Source organism: Plectrocnemia conspersa, unplaced genomic scaffold, assembly GCF_051122295.1.
Source record: "Plectrocnemia conspersa isolate PC_06_02 unplaced genomic scaffold, ASM5112229v1 ptg000004l, whole genome shotgun sequence".
In the NCBI taxonomy this organism is placed as follows: domain Eukaryota; kingdom Metazoa; phylum Arthropoda; class Insecta; order Trichoptera; family Polycentropodidae; genus Plectrocnemia; species Plectrocnemia conspersa.
In genome coordinates, this window is record NW_028277168.1 from 11,777,478 (window position 1) to 11,795,449 (window position 17,972).

Genomic DNA, 17,972 nt, shown 5'->3' on the forward strand with positions numbered 1-17,972 from the left:
GAATTTGCTCTTTTCATATTTTCAAAGGTGAAGAAGAAATATTTTTTATTACCTTTTAAACGATAAATAATGTTAATTAAATAATTTATTCTCTGTAGTTAGTATTAAAATTGCATTGGAATAGTTTAAATAAAATCTGTTCACATCTCGTGCTAACGATGCTAGCCATCAACCGATGGATAACAAGTGAACAAGATTCTATCGATCATAAATCACTGACGGTAAATAATAACTTTAGACTTGAATTCTGTTTTTTTGTGTACAGCCGTCCCCCGAGTATGCCATGTGTATTTTTTGCAAATACTCACATTATTATTTTTTTAATAAGCGGGAAATGTTTGAGGATGCCGAAATGAAACGTGTCATAAAACTTACATTGTGAAACAATACTTTCACACTGTTAAATGGGGCTTTCTTGTCCCTTTACGATACACCGATTTCACTACCCAGTTGATCTCTAAATGGGTTTTGCTAAATACAAAAATAGCCGGAGAATTTTGTATCTTGAAAATTGTATGGGGTATATATTTCATATGAAAAAATCAAATATTATATTGAAATTAAAATGACCGGGTAACCTAGATACGCTAGTTCGTGACGTCCTAGAATATTGCTCCACTATCTGGAATCTGAGTTAAGTGAATTACTCCTTATTGTTGGAGAGTATTCGAATATAATTTTTGAAATACCTCTACAAAAGGGAGTACGTGTCGTATCCGTAGTTGTATCTTAGCGCTTATTTCAAGGAGTGTTAGGATACAATTTATTGGATTCTCGACGTGCTAATTTTAAACTTAATAAATAACTTTTTAAAGTTGCCATGCCAAGGAATGGTGTCGACATTTGGCTGCGAGCTTTAAAGTGCCTTAGATAATCGTGATTACGACCCTTACTCTTGCCCGTTGCGACATGACGTCAGCGCTTGAGAACGATTGTACGAGCCATCCAACTTGCTTGCCAAACACAAGGATGTTTTCGGTGATAGATATGAGGAGGTGGAAAAATTACTGTAGGATAGTGTTCATCTATTTTATGTGTGCACCACAAATGTTTATTATTGTTTTTATAATGACCTACAAAGCGAATCTGTAAAACACAATGGTCAGATTTCTAATAAAATAATAAATAAAGACGTAGTACATAAAAACATAACTATTTCAAACATGACATGTGACTGTATTATGTCTAAACTTGACAAGCTCATTATGGATGCATTTGCACGTCATGTCCGCAAAGCACAACATTCCATTTAAATACATATTATACATACACGCAATTTTATCTGACACATTCTGACATTTTCTGAATCACCACCATACCAAAAAACACCAAAGCTTCCTATTAAAAAAAATCACGTAGCGATGCAACGACACGTGAGTTGATCACCTTGACTCGTTTCTATTTTTTTTTTTTTTGTTTCAATAGAGTTCAATATTTGTGTCATCGTACCGAGAATCATTCGTGAAAGTTTTCGAATTCTTTGCCGACTGACGAAATTTTGCTAAGATATTATATACAAATCAATAGTGGGTGACGTAAAATGTATGCAAATAACGTATTAATTATTGTGTTTTTTTCTTTCGCAGTGGATGACGCGACTGGTCGGTACAGTTCCGGTTATTATTGGGGAAATGGATACTGGGCAGGTTCTGCCACTCTCTGCGAGCAAGAACTTCCAACATCTGCTAAAACTGCTAAAGGTATGATATTATTTATTGTATCATGTGATGCGTAGTGTTTTTAGACTCTCTTTGTTCTCTATTTGTATAAGGCCGGTATAGCGTAGTCCGTAATATCTCAGACTAGTAACCCAGAGCCTGTGGGCTATTAGATTTAAGGTTACTTAAAGATAACTAATTTTTTGTTAAAAAAATCAAACTTTATATTTTATTTATCTTTATGTTTTGCCAAAAAATACAAACTTAAAACTTTTTTGCCTGTTATTTTTTATTAAAAATTTAAAAATGACATTTTTAATTATTATCGGATATTAAAAAATAAATTATGTAAAATCGTTTCATCAGTCTGTTACCGAATGAAAGTATTATTTGTTACATTTAGGAATAAAGTCAATGATAACATTTCGATTATGAGTTGATTTGTACGTATTTGTTTATTTTAAGCACATTAAAAACTCATATATCGTATATCGTCGACTCTCGATGATTTTTAGTTACGGCTGTGGTGTCCGAGATAGTCGCGATTGCGTCCCATATTCCTAACTGTTGCGGCCATAATGTTGACGCTCAATAAAATTGTTGGATATGTGATATTAATCATTATAGCATATAATAAAACCTGCAAGAAAACATCAAATGCCTTTCCTTTCATATGCTAAACATTTGTCAACTCGCTATCAACTTCTGATATCACTCTATTCAATATATATGAAAATAATTAATTCACTGCTAAATATTGCTAGAAAAATCTTCATTTTCCACAATAATCGGTCGATATTTGGCGATTTTAGCTGCGGGCTGTTGAGAGTCGCAATTGCGTCCCTTATTTTTAACGGTTATGGCCAAGATGTTAGAGCTCATGAGATCTTTTCTTACAGAGCCATCCAGCTTTTCAATGATGCTTTCGGTGATAGCTATGTGAAGCTGAAACAATTTACTTGTGATACTGCACATCCTTTTTAGTCGTGATGTGTGCGATATATATAAGTACGTATTATATTTGAACTTACGTTTATTATACGTTTGTGTATGTACATATGCTTAAACAATTTTATATTAGGGTCATCACGATACATTGGGGAAACCACTCAGGTCATTTTGGTCAGATTTGCAACAAATAAGTATATATTATTTATAGTACTATAAAAAAATATTAATATACAAGTATTATAGGATCTCTTTTTCACTCGTGTCGTCGCCATCGCAGTGGGAACGCTCGTTACCGAGCGTTCCCACTGCAATGGCGCCGACACGATTTTATTGCTTTTGACGTGAATTTTTGCCTTCTGAGAAGTGATAATTGTTTTTGCGCCCTCCTATTGACCAAAATTCGGTTTAAATATACTTTGATCAGCCTTCTTATATTAGAAATTCATAGTAATATCGGTAAGGATAGCTATCATATTTTTAAAACATAGTGTAATATCGAAATACAGACAAACTGAGTTGACTCAGTTAGTATTTTGGACTTGACCTAATGAATGTTCTAAAACTATAATTAGTTTTGAACTTTCATTATGTTAGGTTTGGGTTTGAACAGAAAATTAACGTTTCGCAACTGTCATAGCCATTTTAGAGCAGCATATTAGCACCTATCAGTTAAATTATATTTTCGAAGTAGAAATATAAATTTACTGGTGATAATGTATTTGGATTTTACTAACGAAAATATAACTGTACCAAAAAATACACATTCACTGTAACATTTATACATCGGATGTAAATAATTAATTATAAATATGTAAATATATATGTATATTACTACATATAGAGAAGTTAAAATAATATAATTTAATAGTACCTACTAGATAATTTATATTTTCACTGGTAAAAATATATTTCTACTGTGAAAATATATTCCGATATGATTTTACTGAAATGGCATATTTTCAAAATTATTTTCGGGATAGATTCGAGACTGTTCTAGATTTTCTTTTAGAAATAACCATGTGAAACTGATTTATTTATTTATTTTGCAGCATTAAGTCCAGTTGTCAAATTACCGATATTACAATCTATAAAAACATTAAATTTATATAATTCAGCTGGTGCTGTTATTGATTTTTCGTTATTCCTTTGCTTCTTCCTTATGTATTTGATCTGAATTTTCAGATCGAATATCTAAATTTACTGCTACTAATTTACATTCGTTGAATATTTCCTCTCATGTAAAATATTTTTTAAACATTCAAAAGGCAATAACAACAAAAATTTCAACACAAACGGAGCCGCGTCAAAAAACTACAATCTCTTCCCTTGAATAATAATATTTATTGTGAAAGTACTAAATTGAAAGTGGGTGCTTTTGAAGGCAATATTCCGCTCCTTTTATTTCTTGTATGTATAAAAAGGGCTAAAAAAAACTTATACCTAAAATACATCAGTATAGCCTATCCAAGATGTTAGCGCTCATCATCGTTGTGTTGGAAATAAGGGTGCGTGTACGCATGCATGCATGCATACATAGTTTTCCGCGAATTTGTTAACACCGATAGGAGAACGTTACAATTACTAAAACAGGGCTGTTTTAAGACGTTGGAAATTGAATGAAAAATTATAATGTGTTATATTTTTATTATAAATTATTGTCATGTTGTGGTATTTTGTAATCAATAAAACAATTCCTGTAATATTTAAAAAAATATTTTATTGAACAGATATACAACCTAGAGAGTGATACCAAAACTGCTCTCATGTTTTTGAGTTAAATATGTATATAAATAAACAAAATAAGTAAGAAAGTGATATTTTACACTTTCCTCAACAAATTAAATTAAAAAAGTAAAAATTAATTTCACATGGTCACCCTATTATATTCTCTCACGAATACTATGACGATGAGCGTTCATATCTTGGACGGACTGTACATACATCTCAAACAACTGTAGTTTAGTTCAGATTCATTATTTGAAGTCGGCTTTTACTTTTTTTATACATTTATCCTTGTTATGGTTTTTTCCAGATTCGGGCCCCGGGAATTTGTCCCCTCTCCCTCCGCCTCTCGGCAAGCTTGGTTATTTGAATTGCTCTGGATTGATAATATCGATAATCTGTACAGTTGATCTTGATTCATTGAAGATTGTAAATAGTTCATAATACTTCTTTACGCAAATGTTAGTCACTGATTAAGTTTATATTCAGAGAAAAAAACATAAACACTATCTAGTATGTTATTATTTATAATTCAAATTAAAACGAATAGTCTGAAGTAGGGATTTGTAAACATTTTAAATAGTGTGAAACAAAACGTTTTTTTTGTACACGTAGTAGTACAAATCAACAGTCGTGTCCCTAGTTGTATCCTAGTGCCTTTTTGCTAGGAGAGTTGGATACAATTAATTTCATTGTCGACCTGCTGGCTACTCAATGAAGCGCTTTTAAAGTTGCTAAGGAGCAGTGTCGACAATATTGAGAATCGTGATCATGTCCCTTATTATTGCTTGTTGCAGTATATCAGTTTCTCAACAGGGATATATTTTCTCTATATTAGGCGTGTCTTATGAATATTATGACGTTTCCTAGTATTTTTTTGTGCGCGACAAAGCAAGTAGTCGCTGGGCAACTTTTTTTGCAATACCAGCTGAAGCACAAACATAGCAGCTATCGCAAAGATGTATATCTTTCACCAATTTACATATTCTAGTGCCTATTTATATATTTTACCCAAAACAGATTGCTATGCGTATAGTACTAGAGGTAATATAAGGGGTGTTGCTAAATAATTAAGAACTTGTACAATATGTTCGAAATTTTAAAAGGACATCCATGGTGTATGGTTTACTGTTCATAATTATTGTAATTAGAATAAATAGTATGATATATTATACATATAAAATCTTTTGCAAAATATTTAAAGAATAAAAAAAATAAAATCTGTTAAACTGGCTATTTTAAACAATGGATTATACTAGATAATAGGACTAGATTTTCTAAATAAATAATATGTTTTAATGGTTCGGTGATTTTTCCGGACAGGAACTTTTCGGACATTGATTTTCCGGAAAAAAAATATTTTTAATATTTTATTAAAAAAAATTATGGTAAACATTTGGGTTGTTGAATTTTTAACTACCGAGTTCATTGTAGCGACCAATTTGAATTAAATCCAATAAAGCAATACTAATATTTTTTGTCTGAAATAATCAAAAAATTTGTTCGGAATAATCTTGTCCGGAAAAATTCAAACACCGTTTTAAGAGATTTTGTATACCTCAAACATGGTTTTGCTCGTTTTTAATTTTCTTTAATAAATGTATATTTTTTGTAAAATTTATTATTAAACACATCATATAAAGTACACGTATTTATTTAAAAATATGCTTATACATTTTTTTAAACGTTAAAAGACGATTTTTTTCTATAAAAAAACGATTGGCAGTTTTCGCACATATAAGTCAAAATCATCTGGCATTAAAAGGGTTAAGCAAAAAGCTTCGACCTTGTCTTGATATCTTAAATAAACTTTTATCATATCTACAGTCAACCTGAAGAATTAAACCCTTTGAATGGCTGTTGATACATTGGTTTTACATCCCGAGCTTTGGAATACAACTTAGTTTTACATTGTCCCTAGAGTGTGATATTTAGGATTGTAATACGAATATAATAGACGCAATAAAAATAATATTTTTGCTTGTTGTTTATAGATGCCCCTTTTTTGGTGGTACCCAGTACTACTACAGTGTTCGCACACTAATTTATTAATAAACCACAAATGACAGTTTAAATAATAATGTATATGGGTCACCTATAATGTTGCAAGGAAATTTTCCGTGAAAAGCTCGTTAAAGATTTTCTAAGAAAAGTTTGTTTTTCGTTGGCATAAATAAGCAATATTGCGTAACCGAGCAAGCGTTCATTAAACGGTATCCATTGACAGTTCCAAAGCACTTGCATACATTAAATTAAACAAAAAATGCCAATATTACATTTTTTGAAATTACCATTACGCGGCTATACAGTTTAATAAGTATTTCATATATTTATGTTTAATCGGCATTGGTCAGAGGACCGAGGACTAGAAGGGCTAGAACTCCCAACAATTATCAATGGTCAAAAAAATGTCACCAGGAAAAATAAAATCGCTTGGCGTACCACAAACATATTTATTGACAATCGTGACACGCAAATGAAAATCTTGCTGTTTTCTGTCAGACTGTGAAATATGAAAAATTATATTTAAATTAAGTACACTTACACAATATGTATTAACCAGTAATCCTAATCAAATTTCCAAATGACTCGATACTTATTATAGTCTAGCAATCTATCTGAAAAAAACCAAATGTAAATTGCTATTACGCCTAATGATTGATTCATGCACGGATAATTTAATATATTTTTTATTAAATTATAATCTTAGTAATACTCAGCTTATTATTTATGGTTATGTAGTAATCACATGCATGCTAAGTTCCCTAATCGTGCATTATGCTCTTTGTATTACACACGTGTAATTTTCGTTACATAACAAAAGAGTTCATCCATTTCCCACGAGAATGGCAAGATTCAACCTCCACGCGGATTTTCATTGTTTTTCTGAGTATCATTACGCTGCATAACAATAACGCGTCGTGGAGTCGAGCTGCAAGAAAACAATGATCCACGTGGCCACCGAGTCAGTGGTCAACCTTGACACAGAACCCTGACTAGAGCGGCTCCTCGGCTTAAAAGGAGAGGAACTTTCACTTCCGTCAAGGGAACCGTGATCGCTTTCTTTGATCGCCGATTAGTTCTATGCTGATCGGCTTCGACGATTTTGAGTTTATTTTTAGACAGACAAAGGCAACTACATTAGCATATAAGAAATTTCAATACAGATGTGCAATAGGAGACAATAGGTTGATTTCAGCTTTAACCTTTTCCGCCTTGATTGTCAGCTGCCATTCAAATAAGCCACTTTTAATTTGTTTATAATATATAGTATTTTTATTTATCTGTAATTTATAATACAAGAGTTAATTCAGTGCATTATACCTATCAACAACTTCCGTATAAAAGCATCAGAAACAAACTACATCTAATTACATTTCTTCTATAATTCTAACCACATGTTCAAGCATTTTAATCACTAACGTGAGTAAAGGATTATATAAAATGGAAAACATGATAAGATTGTGAAATACCAAATTTCCTATCAAAAAGACGCCTGTCACGATTCAGTCATAAATAATAACCAGTGGCGGAACAATGTTGGCGCAAGAATATAAATTTGCATTTTTAAATTAGTTTAATCTCAGATTAGGTTATCCATGCTTTTCCTAATCGCACGGATTGATATCTAAAATTTTAATTAGCTCATAGAGAATATCACGTGTATATAAATAAAAAATGCTTATATTCAAATATTATTATTTATATTTACATATAAAAAAAATAAAATATATGTACGTATATTATCATATGGCAGATTGTCGGTAGGAATTTCTTAGTTGACACTTCAATCCAACATTGATCGGCGAGAAGCCGACCGGTGGAAGATGCCCCTCATCCGCGTTGCCAATACATGTCACTGGCGCCCCGCTCCGGTGTTGCCAGCGTAGTTTTAAATTTATTAACTATATCGATACCCACAATCTTAAAAGGAGCAATAAATTTCAGTTTTTAGCTACATTCAAAATGAAATACTGTGACACAATATCGTGGTCAAATATAGATATATGCATTTTCTTAATACAATATTTTTTTGTTGCAATAAATGGATAATAACATTTAAGGTTTGAGAACCCTAGGGGATGTGACTTCGTAGCCAGTGAGATGCTTGGTGGAATCTAGCTAGAGTTTTGTTACAGTATATTTACTTATAATGCGACAGACGATAAATGGCGAGATGTTTTCTTCAAGCGGTGGTAGAGTGGATGATCATCAGAGTTCTGATTGGTGTGGCAGCAACAGTATATTCTCCGAGCGGTGGTGGAGAAGCTAGAGGCGGGGTGTGTGCGTCCGCTGGAGCATTCTCCTCATTGGAGTCCAAGTTTAAGTATCCAGGGCTGCAAAAGCTTGCTGATCAATCACAATCATCTGCGATCATCCAGCCAATAGATGTACTCGTTTCTTAGAACAGCGAAATATGTCTACGTTTTTGGAAGCAATAAAAGTTCTCCTCAACATGATTGCATTTCACGCGTAAACTCTCAAATAATACATAAGAATTCATCAGAGTTAAAAAATGCTGTAGATTTTTTACAAATACAAATTCGAGTGCCGCTGCCAGGGCTCGAACACGCAACCTCAGAGTTACTAGTCTGAGACGTTACGGACTACGTTATTCCGTCTTTAATATATTGTTTTATATGTGTTAGTAAGATATTTTTTATTATGTTTATTTTTTACATCTCGTCGTAAATTCGTCCATAATGATTTTTTTTTTATGATAATACTTATCACTCGATTTACGCGGTAGATACGTCCCAAAAATGTCGCATAAATCGAGACATAGAACGAAATTTGTAATAAAACGATCGAACAGTATTAACGTATCCTTTTTAACACTTCTTAAACTTATAACACCAGAGATTAAGCCATAAACTTATGCGTTTGTATATTGCTGCGTTACACATGTAATTTGGAGTATTTAAAAAATATGTTTTTTTCTTAGCCGCGTAAAACGAGTAGCGCATAAATCGAGGGATACATGTAATTGCTCTTATGGAGAGTTAAGTTATGTTTTTCATAGCATATTTATCAGAATGTTGGGAACAACGTGGTATTATTAATTAATTCTCACCCAAATGTGCAGTTAGCCTATTATTATTTAAAGCAGTCGTTAATGATTGTGTATAACGCATATAAATGACTGCATTTTTAACTCGTACAACTGTCTATCATACGATACGAGGTTTGATTGAATATGATCTAATTATATTGATTCATTCACATTAATAATAAACACGTACGCTTGTGTAAAACGCATAATAATTACTGCATTTTTACTGCCTATGCACATTAATTATAAATACTTACGTATCGTATTAAGGTGATGGAAATTTATTAAAAAATCAAAAATTGTTATTTACTTTCTATTTTTATGTGAAATAAAATCTTTCAGTTAATTGATAGGAAGAGCCATGACAGCTTATACAATCGTTTTCATTCATAAAAATGAATTATTTTGAGGTTACAAGTTCAAATCACACGCCCAACTATAATTTTAAATGCAAACACAATATTAGCTTTATGCAAACGTTTCAAATGAGACAATGCATTTATTTACGCAATACGTTATTTAATACTTAGTTATATGAATAACGACCGCAACATCTGTAATTTTAACGGTCAAATTTCGCAAACTACATTTGCGGAAATCTTGGATCACGATCGCGAGCTTATTACTGTTATACTGCCAACCTGAATCAATCTATTACTTATTTAACTCTCAATGAGTGAAAGCAAAGATAGAGTAGATTATTCTCAAATGGACAGCGTGTACCGTTGATTTGGTTGTTTTTTGGTATCAGCTTTCAACGTTAACCCTTTCGTGTCGTTATGTAATGTAATGAGTGTGTATGTAAGAGAAAAGATTCATGTTGACAAAAGAAACTCGGATGAGTGCATGAGACGGTGTTTGTATGAAAGTGAAAGTCGCGAATGCGGCTGTTGTGCGAACATTTTCGAACTTTTTTTCCCGATGTTCAATTGAAATGATGACATTTTAATGTGCGAACGCAACGATTCGATAAATCGTGTGAAATTATCGCCGCAACTATCCGGAAAACATTGGTGTGCTTGAATGGGTAAATTTCGAATCAATAGCTTAGCCGGCTTACCAGAAATAGATTAAGGATAGATTTCCGCCTTTTTGAAGCATTGGCGTTTATATTTAACAAAAATAGGAACATATATATATATTTGCTTGCTTCATGAAAGGAGATTTTATATATGTTTAAACCATAGTTGAACCTTTATCATAGTTCAGGTTCGTAATACAATATATCGACAATCGACTGCTGGCTGTCACTTGAAATGTTGGCTGTATCAAGTGACAGCCAGCAGTCGATTGTCGATATATTGTATTATGAACCTGAACTATGATAAAGGTTCAACTATGGTTTAAACATATATAACATCTCCAGAATGTATTTTTGAATTATTTTAATATAAATTTATTAAACTACATAATGCTAAATTAAAAATCAGTAATATTGGGAACATTGTCATTATACGTATGCTGTGTTTGTTCACCTATTCAGCACCGCATACCTTTGTATTTGGCACCGACCTTTTAATACACTTATTCAGCTGAGATATAAGTGCAATGAACCTAGCCTTTGTTCAAGTTTCTTCAAACCCACGGTTTTTATTTTTTATTACAAATCTTACCAAAATGCCTTGACAGATTTATCCAATGCGTCACGATGGCTATTATACAAACAATGATTATACCATTAAATATTTAAGAAAAAATATGGTGCACATCTGAAATAGGTGAGCATCATTGCACATATTTTTTTCACGTCGTCGTAGCTATCGCCGAAAATATCCTCGTATTTGTTATGCTAATTGAGAAGCTGGGTGGCTCGTGCTGAGCTGATTATGTTAAGGACCGGGAGGAGGAATCGGCTGGACGAACGATTTGTTTAAATGAGTAGACTTTTGTATTAGCTCTGACTGTCACTCCCTCTCTCTCTCCAAGTTCAAGATCAAGTGCTGTCTCTTTATTTTCTTCTATATTTATATACATTCTTTGACGCATTTCCTTATGACACATTCCATAAGGTAACAAGTAACAAAAAATAATATCTTCTATATTGGATGGTGGAGTATGCACTGGTATGTCAGAACTGTGAAAACTGGTCTTATGGCAGATGGAAGGTTCACTTGAGAATCCTGTTGCCTGCACTACACTCTCTGGAAGCTGGCCAAAGTTGGCCAAGTACGGAGAGTAAAGTGGGCTACTTCGGGGTTACTTCGGTCGAGTTCGGTTCTGTCCGCTCTAAAATCTCTCGGAAGTTGTCCGAGGTTACCGATAACGGGAGGTAAAGTGGGGGTAATTCAGTCGACTTGGCCAGCCTCGAGCGCTTCCGAACATTGTCGGCATTTTTTCCGAGTCGAAGGGACCGAAGTCGAAGCTGCTCTTTCGAGCGTGAGTGGTGAGATACTTCCCCTTTCGCTCTCTCGCGTATTAAATGACGAGAGTGTGAGAGATAATGATATGGTGTTTCGCAAACTGAGATAGAACGAGTAACTCGGTTAAATTTCAACACGCATGTCAAGCGTTGCATCACGATCACGTGGTCAAGTTAAAATACCACATGCTTATCGGGGACTTCAACAGACTCTTACTGACATCTTTGAATATTTTAGGGCACCAAAAGGGATTAATTATATTTTTGATAGTATATTCTTATTATATTATATCGTTATTATATTTTTTTTCATATAAAATTAAATAATCAAAAAATAATTAGTGGTACTTGATTTTGTTAAAAAAAATATTTTTAAATATCCTATGTATTTTCCTAGATCGGTTTATATAAATGTCACACCATAACAAATTCTCATTTAGAATCGATGACGACAAATTCTAGGATAGTCACACATGTGGTGTTCGTATTCTGAAGTATCATTTTTATGCCTTATGGCATTTTGCAAAAGATTTTGCGTAAATTGAATATTTACGACTGAAAAGTTTTCATTGATATTGTATTGATGAGTGCCCACACAAACTTTTATAATTATCAGTAGCGTAATTTTAATACAAACAATTTAAAAATTGCGATTATTTGGCACTTTTTTCGATCGCGCGCAAATATGCCTGCTGTACGTGACAGAAGCCGCCGTCCGGACGTCATTCACGGCCGCTGTCCGGACGGCATATGAAATTTGCGACAGTGTGGTCGCTTACTCGAAGTCGTAGATCTCGGCCGACTTCAGTTGTAACTTTGGTTCTGACAACTTTCAGAGAGTGTAGTTCAGGCATTAGACATGACAGAAAATTGAAAAGGATCACAGATCAGGTTTTTCAAGATTTTCCCAATCCCAAGGATGAATATGTTTAGTTTACGAACACGGTTATGCATAGTGACAAGTATTCATTGTAAGCTATAATAATCTGTGTTTACCTTCAGATGATAAAGTATTATTGATAAAACATTGTACATTACAGATTTTTTTTATATTTTTCAGGACCTGTTGAAGGAGACCCCACCAGAAATGATCTATCATCCATGCGTCACATAAATATGGAACTTAACGGAAAAGCTCCCTTTGAAGTAACATTCTACAGCGTTAAACTTCATATGAATACATCATCTGCAATTATAGGAGTGAGTCACGGAAGCTTAAAAGTGATTTATCAATAACATTTTAACTTATAATACTTTATTTCTAATTTCAGCCTAGTGCAATAAACCTAGGACTATGCTTACCAGACGCTTGCATTCGCGATGACATCAAAAACATTGTGGAGCTTTCAAGCACAAACGGAAAACCAAAGGTCCTCAACGTTAGAGACCCGAAACACAACAGCTATGATATGTTCTCAGACATCACCTTTCAAATATTACTGTGAGTTTAATTCTAACTCTACATGAACAGCTTTCCCTCATATTATTAATAATTTCGTATAAATCAGAGTGTATATAAGTACATCTCAGGAACCGGAAAGAAAACAGTCGATTTGTAAAGAAAGTTTGCAGGAAACATGCTTACCAATTTTTAATATTTTAATTTCACAATCGCTTCCCGTTGACATGTGTCAATTGCGTTATGATACGTATATCATTAAAATTTCCATTCGAATTGTTCTTGAGTTAAATGAGGCGAGATAATTTGTCGTCTATTGTCGCATTTAATATGTTTAAAATCAAACAACCGATAGATTTCGCCAATGGACGCCTCAGAGTGAAAGTAAAAGCATTGTGTAACGCTCGCGTAAATATTTATGATTCAATTTCATTCAAATTTTAGTATCCTTAATTGACCGAGGCATACATTCGAACGTGCGCCATGTGGTTCGTTGAAAAAAATGATGATATAAGCGCCAGTGCCGCCAATGCTGCCAACGTGAGCGAGCAAATCGAGACCCCCTTTTAATTAAATAACCCACTTTTTGCGGTCGCTTTATATAAACGTATATTTAATTGGGTTGTAAATTTCGCGCATGACGCATTATTCATGATCGAGGCACTCACCGTAAAATTTACTTGATTATATGCATAAGTCGCATTATGGTTTTTATGTAACGCGTCTCTAGGTGACCGTCGTAATAAAACGTAATGTGTTGTAACGCAAAGTCGCTCTTATAACCGAAGAGTGAGAGTAAAACTCTCTTCTATAGAACGGTTATATTATCGTCACTTATATGCATCAGTGTGAGGAAAACGTTGTGCTACTTACTATCACATGTATATGTATATATACTATATCTATAAAGTATGCTAATTGAATAGTTATATGCTAATTTCAAATAGCTGTGAATAATCTTAGACAGAGTCAAGCAAAGACTTACCTAAAATAAAATATTAGATTAAAATCTCAACCATACATTTTATAAAAACTGGTAGTTAGCATTATATTTGCTCGCTTAATTCTACTGTTTTTTTCTCTCCTCAAAACCTGCAATTACATCTATATAGATATAATTTAGTGTATGTTTGTCTATATAACATTACATTCCTAAAAAAATAAAATGGGTGCTATTTAAGAGGGAATTATTTTAAGAGATTCAAGATTTAAATAAATACGTCGTTCCATAAAACTGTTTATGCATTACAGTAATAAGAAATGAGCATTAAATGAATGCATAGATTGAGCAACATTTTATTTGTAGTGCGCATTAAAATATATTAACCGCGCATTAATGTTTCGTTAGTGTAGGATGGTGAATTTCTGGAATAGTATTGAATATTTTGAAATAATGTTTAATTTCAGTTTATTACAATAAAATAGAGTACAATTTAAATGTTACCCTCTCGATTTGCACCTGCGGTATGCAATATGTTTTGTGCTTCGGTCAAGTTAATTGCTTATAATAATATTTACAGGAAAATTACATAACGAAATTGGTCGAAGCGTTTATTTGAACACAAAAATAATTATTCAATAAAGCGAGCGAGCGTAGGTTAGAACAGTGAACACTCCATGAATAACTCTCTGAAACGAATATATTTAAAAATAAGATTATATATATAAGCATCATATCTTTTTTCCATCTATTTAGAATTTTAGCATTTATCGCAAAATGCTAAAAATCTCTAACATAATTTCGTTATTTATTTATTTATTTATTAAAATTATGACCATCGTGACCTGACAGGCAAACCTAATGCGTCACGATAGTCAAAAGTAGTAATACATCATAATACATACAAATATAAACAAGACAAAACAACAGACACAAATCACCTCAACAGGTGTGCATTGTCCCATACGAATTGAACCAAAACTCCATAAGTGCAAGAGAAAATGTCAATATTACTATGGACAGAATTGAGCAGATAAATGGCCTTGGCCAGAGAAGAGTTGGCAAGTGCTCCAGTTCTACACTTAACAGTCAAGAATAGTGGACGCGACCGAGAACTATATCCACCTTCAGGAGCCCACATTTGAAGCTGCTCGAGCACTGAAGGATTGTCTACGATGCCCTTGAGCAATTTCCAGAAGTGTTTAATTACATAAACACTTCTGCGAGTCGACAAAGAAACGTATCCCAGGGCTCCCAAAATAAAAGCACTGGGAAACAAGAACGGATAATACCCGTATTCCTTCAAGTATAAATATCGAAGAAATTTACGTTGTACTTTTTCCAGCTTCAATTCATTACATTGATTCATTACGCCTGGGATCGAAATGATGGAGCTAGTTTCTAGTATGCTGCGGACTAGAGTATCATAAAGAGTGCGCAATACTAAAGTATTCCTGAAGTAACGCGCATTTCTCAAGATAAAACCGAGCATTTTTAAGGATTTGCTATGAGTCTCTGCAATGTGCTGGCTAAATTTCCAACGTAATTATGTAATTTTCCAGTAAATATTATTATAAGAAATTTCAAAATATACCGGGTAACGGTAAAAAAGTCACTATATATTTTTTTTAATTCACATATATTTTATAAAATGCTTATTAGCATTTTATTTTATATATTGCTTATTAAAATTGTATTTTATTTTATTATGATAAACTCAAATTAAACATTATTTCAAAACATACAAAACTATTCAAGAAAATTTATAATCGGTCACCCATCCAAGTATAACCATGCCCAATGCTGCTTAACTTTGGTCGTTCGCTACATTAATGAAACACTGATGCCCAGTTTACATATTTTAATGCACACCACAAATAAAATATTGCTCAATCTATGCATTTATTTAATGCTCATTTTTTATTATTGTAATGCACAAACAATTATTTTTATGGAACAAAGTATTTTATGAATTGTTCATTTAAATTGTCCTCAAATAAAATTTGGCATAGATACTTTTTAAGAAGTTTCTTAAAACACAGACATACTCACATAGATGTGTATTAAAGCAAATACCATCCGTTTGAAATTTGAACAGTTTCCATTTTAAGACCTTGAAAAAAATATAGATACAATCTGAACCAAAATAATTAAAACAAATTTTGTTCACATTTGTGAAAAAATTATGAAAAAATGCCAATATATTTCTTTCCCATTGTGCTTATTAGAGAAAAAGATGTCTACTCTTTCTGAAAAGCCGCTTTTTCATCTATGTATGTATGTAATGTATTACAATTATTTCTCTCTCAAACTAAGCTCATGTTTACTTGAAACAAATGTTAATCTAAACAACGCTGCTAGTAAAAAAATAAGACTAAGCAACAAAAAAAAGTTTTTTTACCTTTATTAAATTGTTTTTTTTACAATGTTTATGGGTATTCCTTATTAGTTGCAGATATATTATATAAGACGCAGGTATCTCTGTTGAAAAATAAAATGAGAGCAGGTATTGTGATGTGGATTTATGTGGGTTATATTTGCTTTGTGTGAACAAAAAGTGCAATTTCCACAAATATATCTGACGATACTTGATAGAAACGGTGGATGTGCCGATGTGATTTTTATACTCTTCCCATCTATATTGAGAATGTTGTATTTAATTATTAGGTATGTGAGTTTATCTATAAACAAATAAGGCCATAACTTCGTACTCCATAAGGTGCTGGACTAATAATCCAGAGTCCACTAGTTCGAATCCCACATCAAACTCGATTTCGATTTTTCAATAATAAAAATGTGCTATTATTAATAAAAACGTTACATATATTGATTGTAAACTCTAATTATAGTTTATAATTAATACCATAGTTATCACTGATTCATAAACTTTGTTTTTAGTTTGGTCTTGCACCACTTATTTGTAGGTATTGATTGTGATTTAGTCCGGTGTAACGCATTGGATTCATTAAATTAATTAAGAGTACAATTATTACGTCTTCTAGTGGCAATTATTAAACATATGCTATTCTAAAATTGTAATTATTTATTTGTAGCAATAAAAATATTTACAAGCGGGCGGAAACAGAATAAATAAAATCACTTATCACAGATTGCTCTTTGCGTGGCGTGCGATCCTAGTACATATCAGTCGTCGTGTTTCTGGTAAATTTAAAGATTATTATTAGATTAAATTGAATTTCAAGACATGTGAGTTTCAATATGTGCTATGGAAGCGCCGCTTCCTCTCAATTTTCTACAATAAATAGTTTATTTTGCACATATAAATAAATATCGAATTGCTTGAATAAAGCTGTCTTATCTTATAGATAACAGCAATTTGTTTTGTTTACACCCACGACTGGATGTGAGTGATTTATTTGAATGGATTTTCTTTTGACCGTAGAGGAGGGTTTGACACTAAGCACTAAGATATTTTACATTCATCTTACCCCAAATCCCAGCTCGATTACTAATATATTAGTTTCTCGCTGTCTTCTTTTTTAAAATCATGTCATTAAATTTATTATTATTTTTTACAGCGGAGTTACAGCTATCATCACAGGACTTATAATAGCCGGTACTCTCTATGAAATGTACTTAAACTATCGAATCAAAAAGTCTCTATCGATGAAGCAACTGAATCACCATGCGCTCAAATTAGACATGAATCCGGTAGCCGGCTTACCGTCAGTTAAAATATCTAATGGTATACAAAATGTATTTATTATTATATAAAATCATGCTCTATTCTAAAACATATTTAATTTACATTACAGGAAAATCTATATACAATGTTAATGGAATATCGAACAACAATAACAACTCTGAAGAGCGTCTAAATATTGAACCGACTCAAATAGATGAACCTGTTCAATTAAGTGAGTATATTA

The 17,972-nt window shown here is 32.6% G+C and overlaps 1 protein-coding gene across 1 annotated transcript in view; it reads left to right on the top strand.

Annotated features, from left to right (window-relative positions):
• The window catches only part of LOC148235915 (O-acyltransferase like protein-like), a 57,441-nt gene that overhangs the window by 35,998 nt on the left and 3,471 nt on the right, over positions 1-17,972 (top strand). Inside the window, exons 3-7 of the mRNA XM_088184050.1 lie at positions 1,587-1,700; positions 12,804-12,943; positions 13,015-13,184; positions 17,622-17,788; positions 17,859-17,960. Of these exons, the coding sequence (XP_088040176.1) occupies positions 1,587-1,700; positions 12,804-12,943; positions 13,015-13,184; positions 17,622-17,788; positions 17,859-17,960 (693 nt within the window). The remainder of the gene's footprint in view (positions 1-1,586; positions 1,701-12,803; positions 12,944-13,014; positions 13,185-17,621; positions 17,789-17,858; positions 17,961-17,972) is intronic.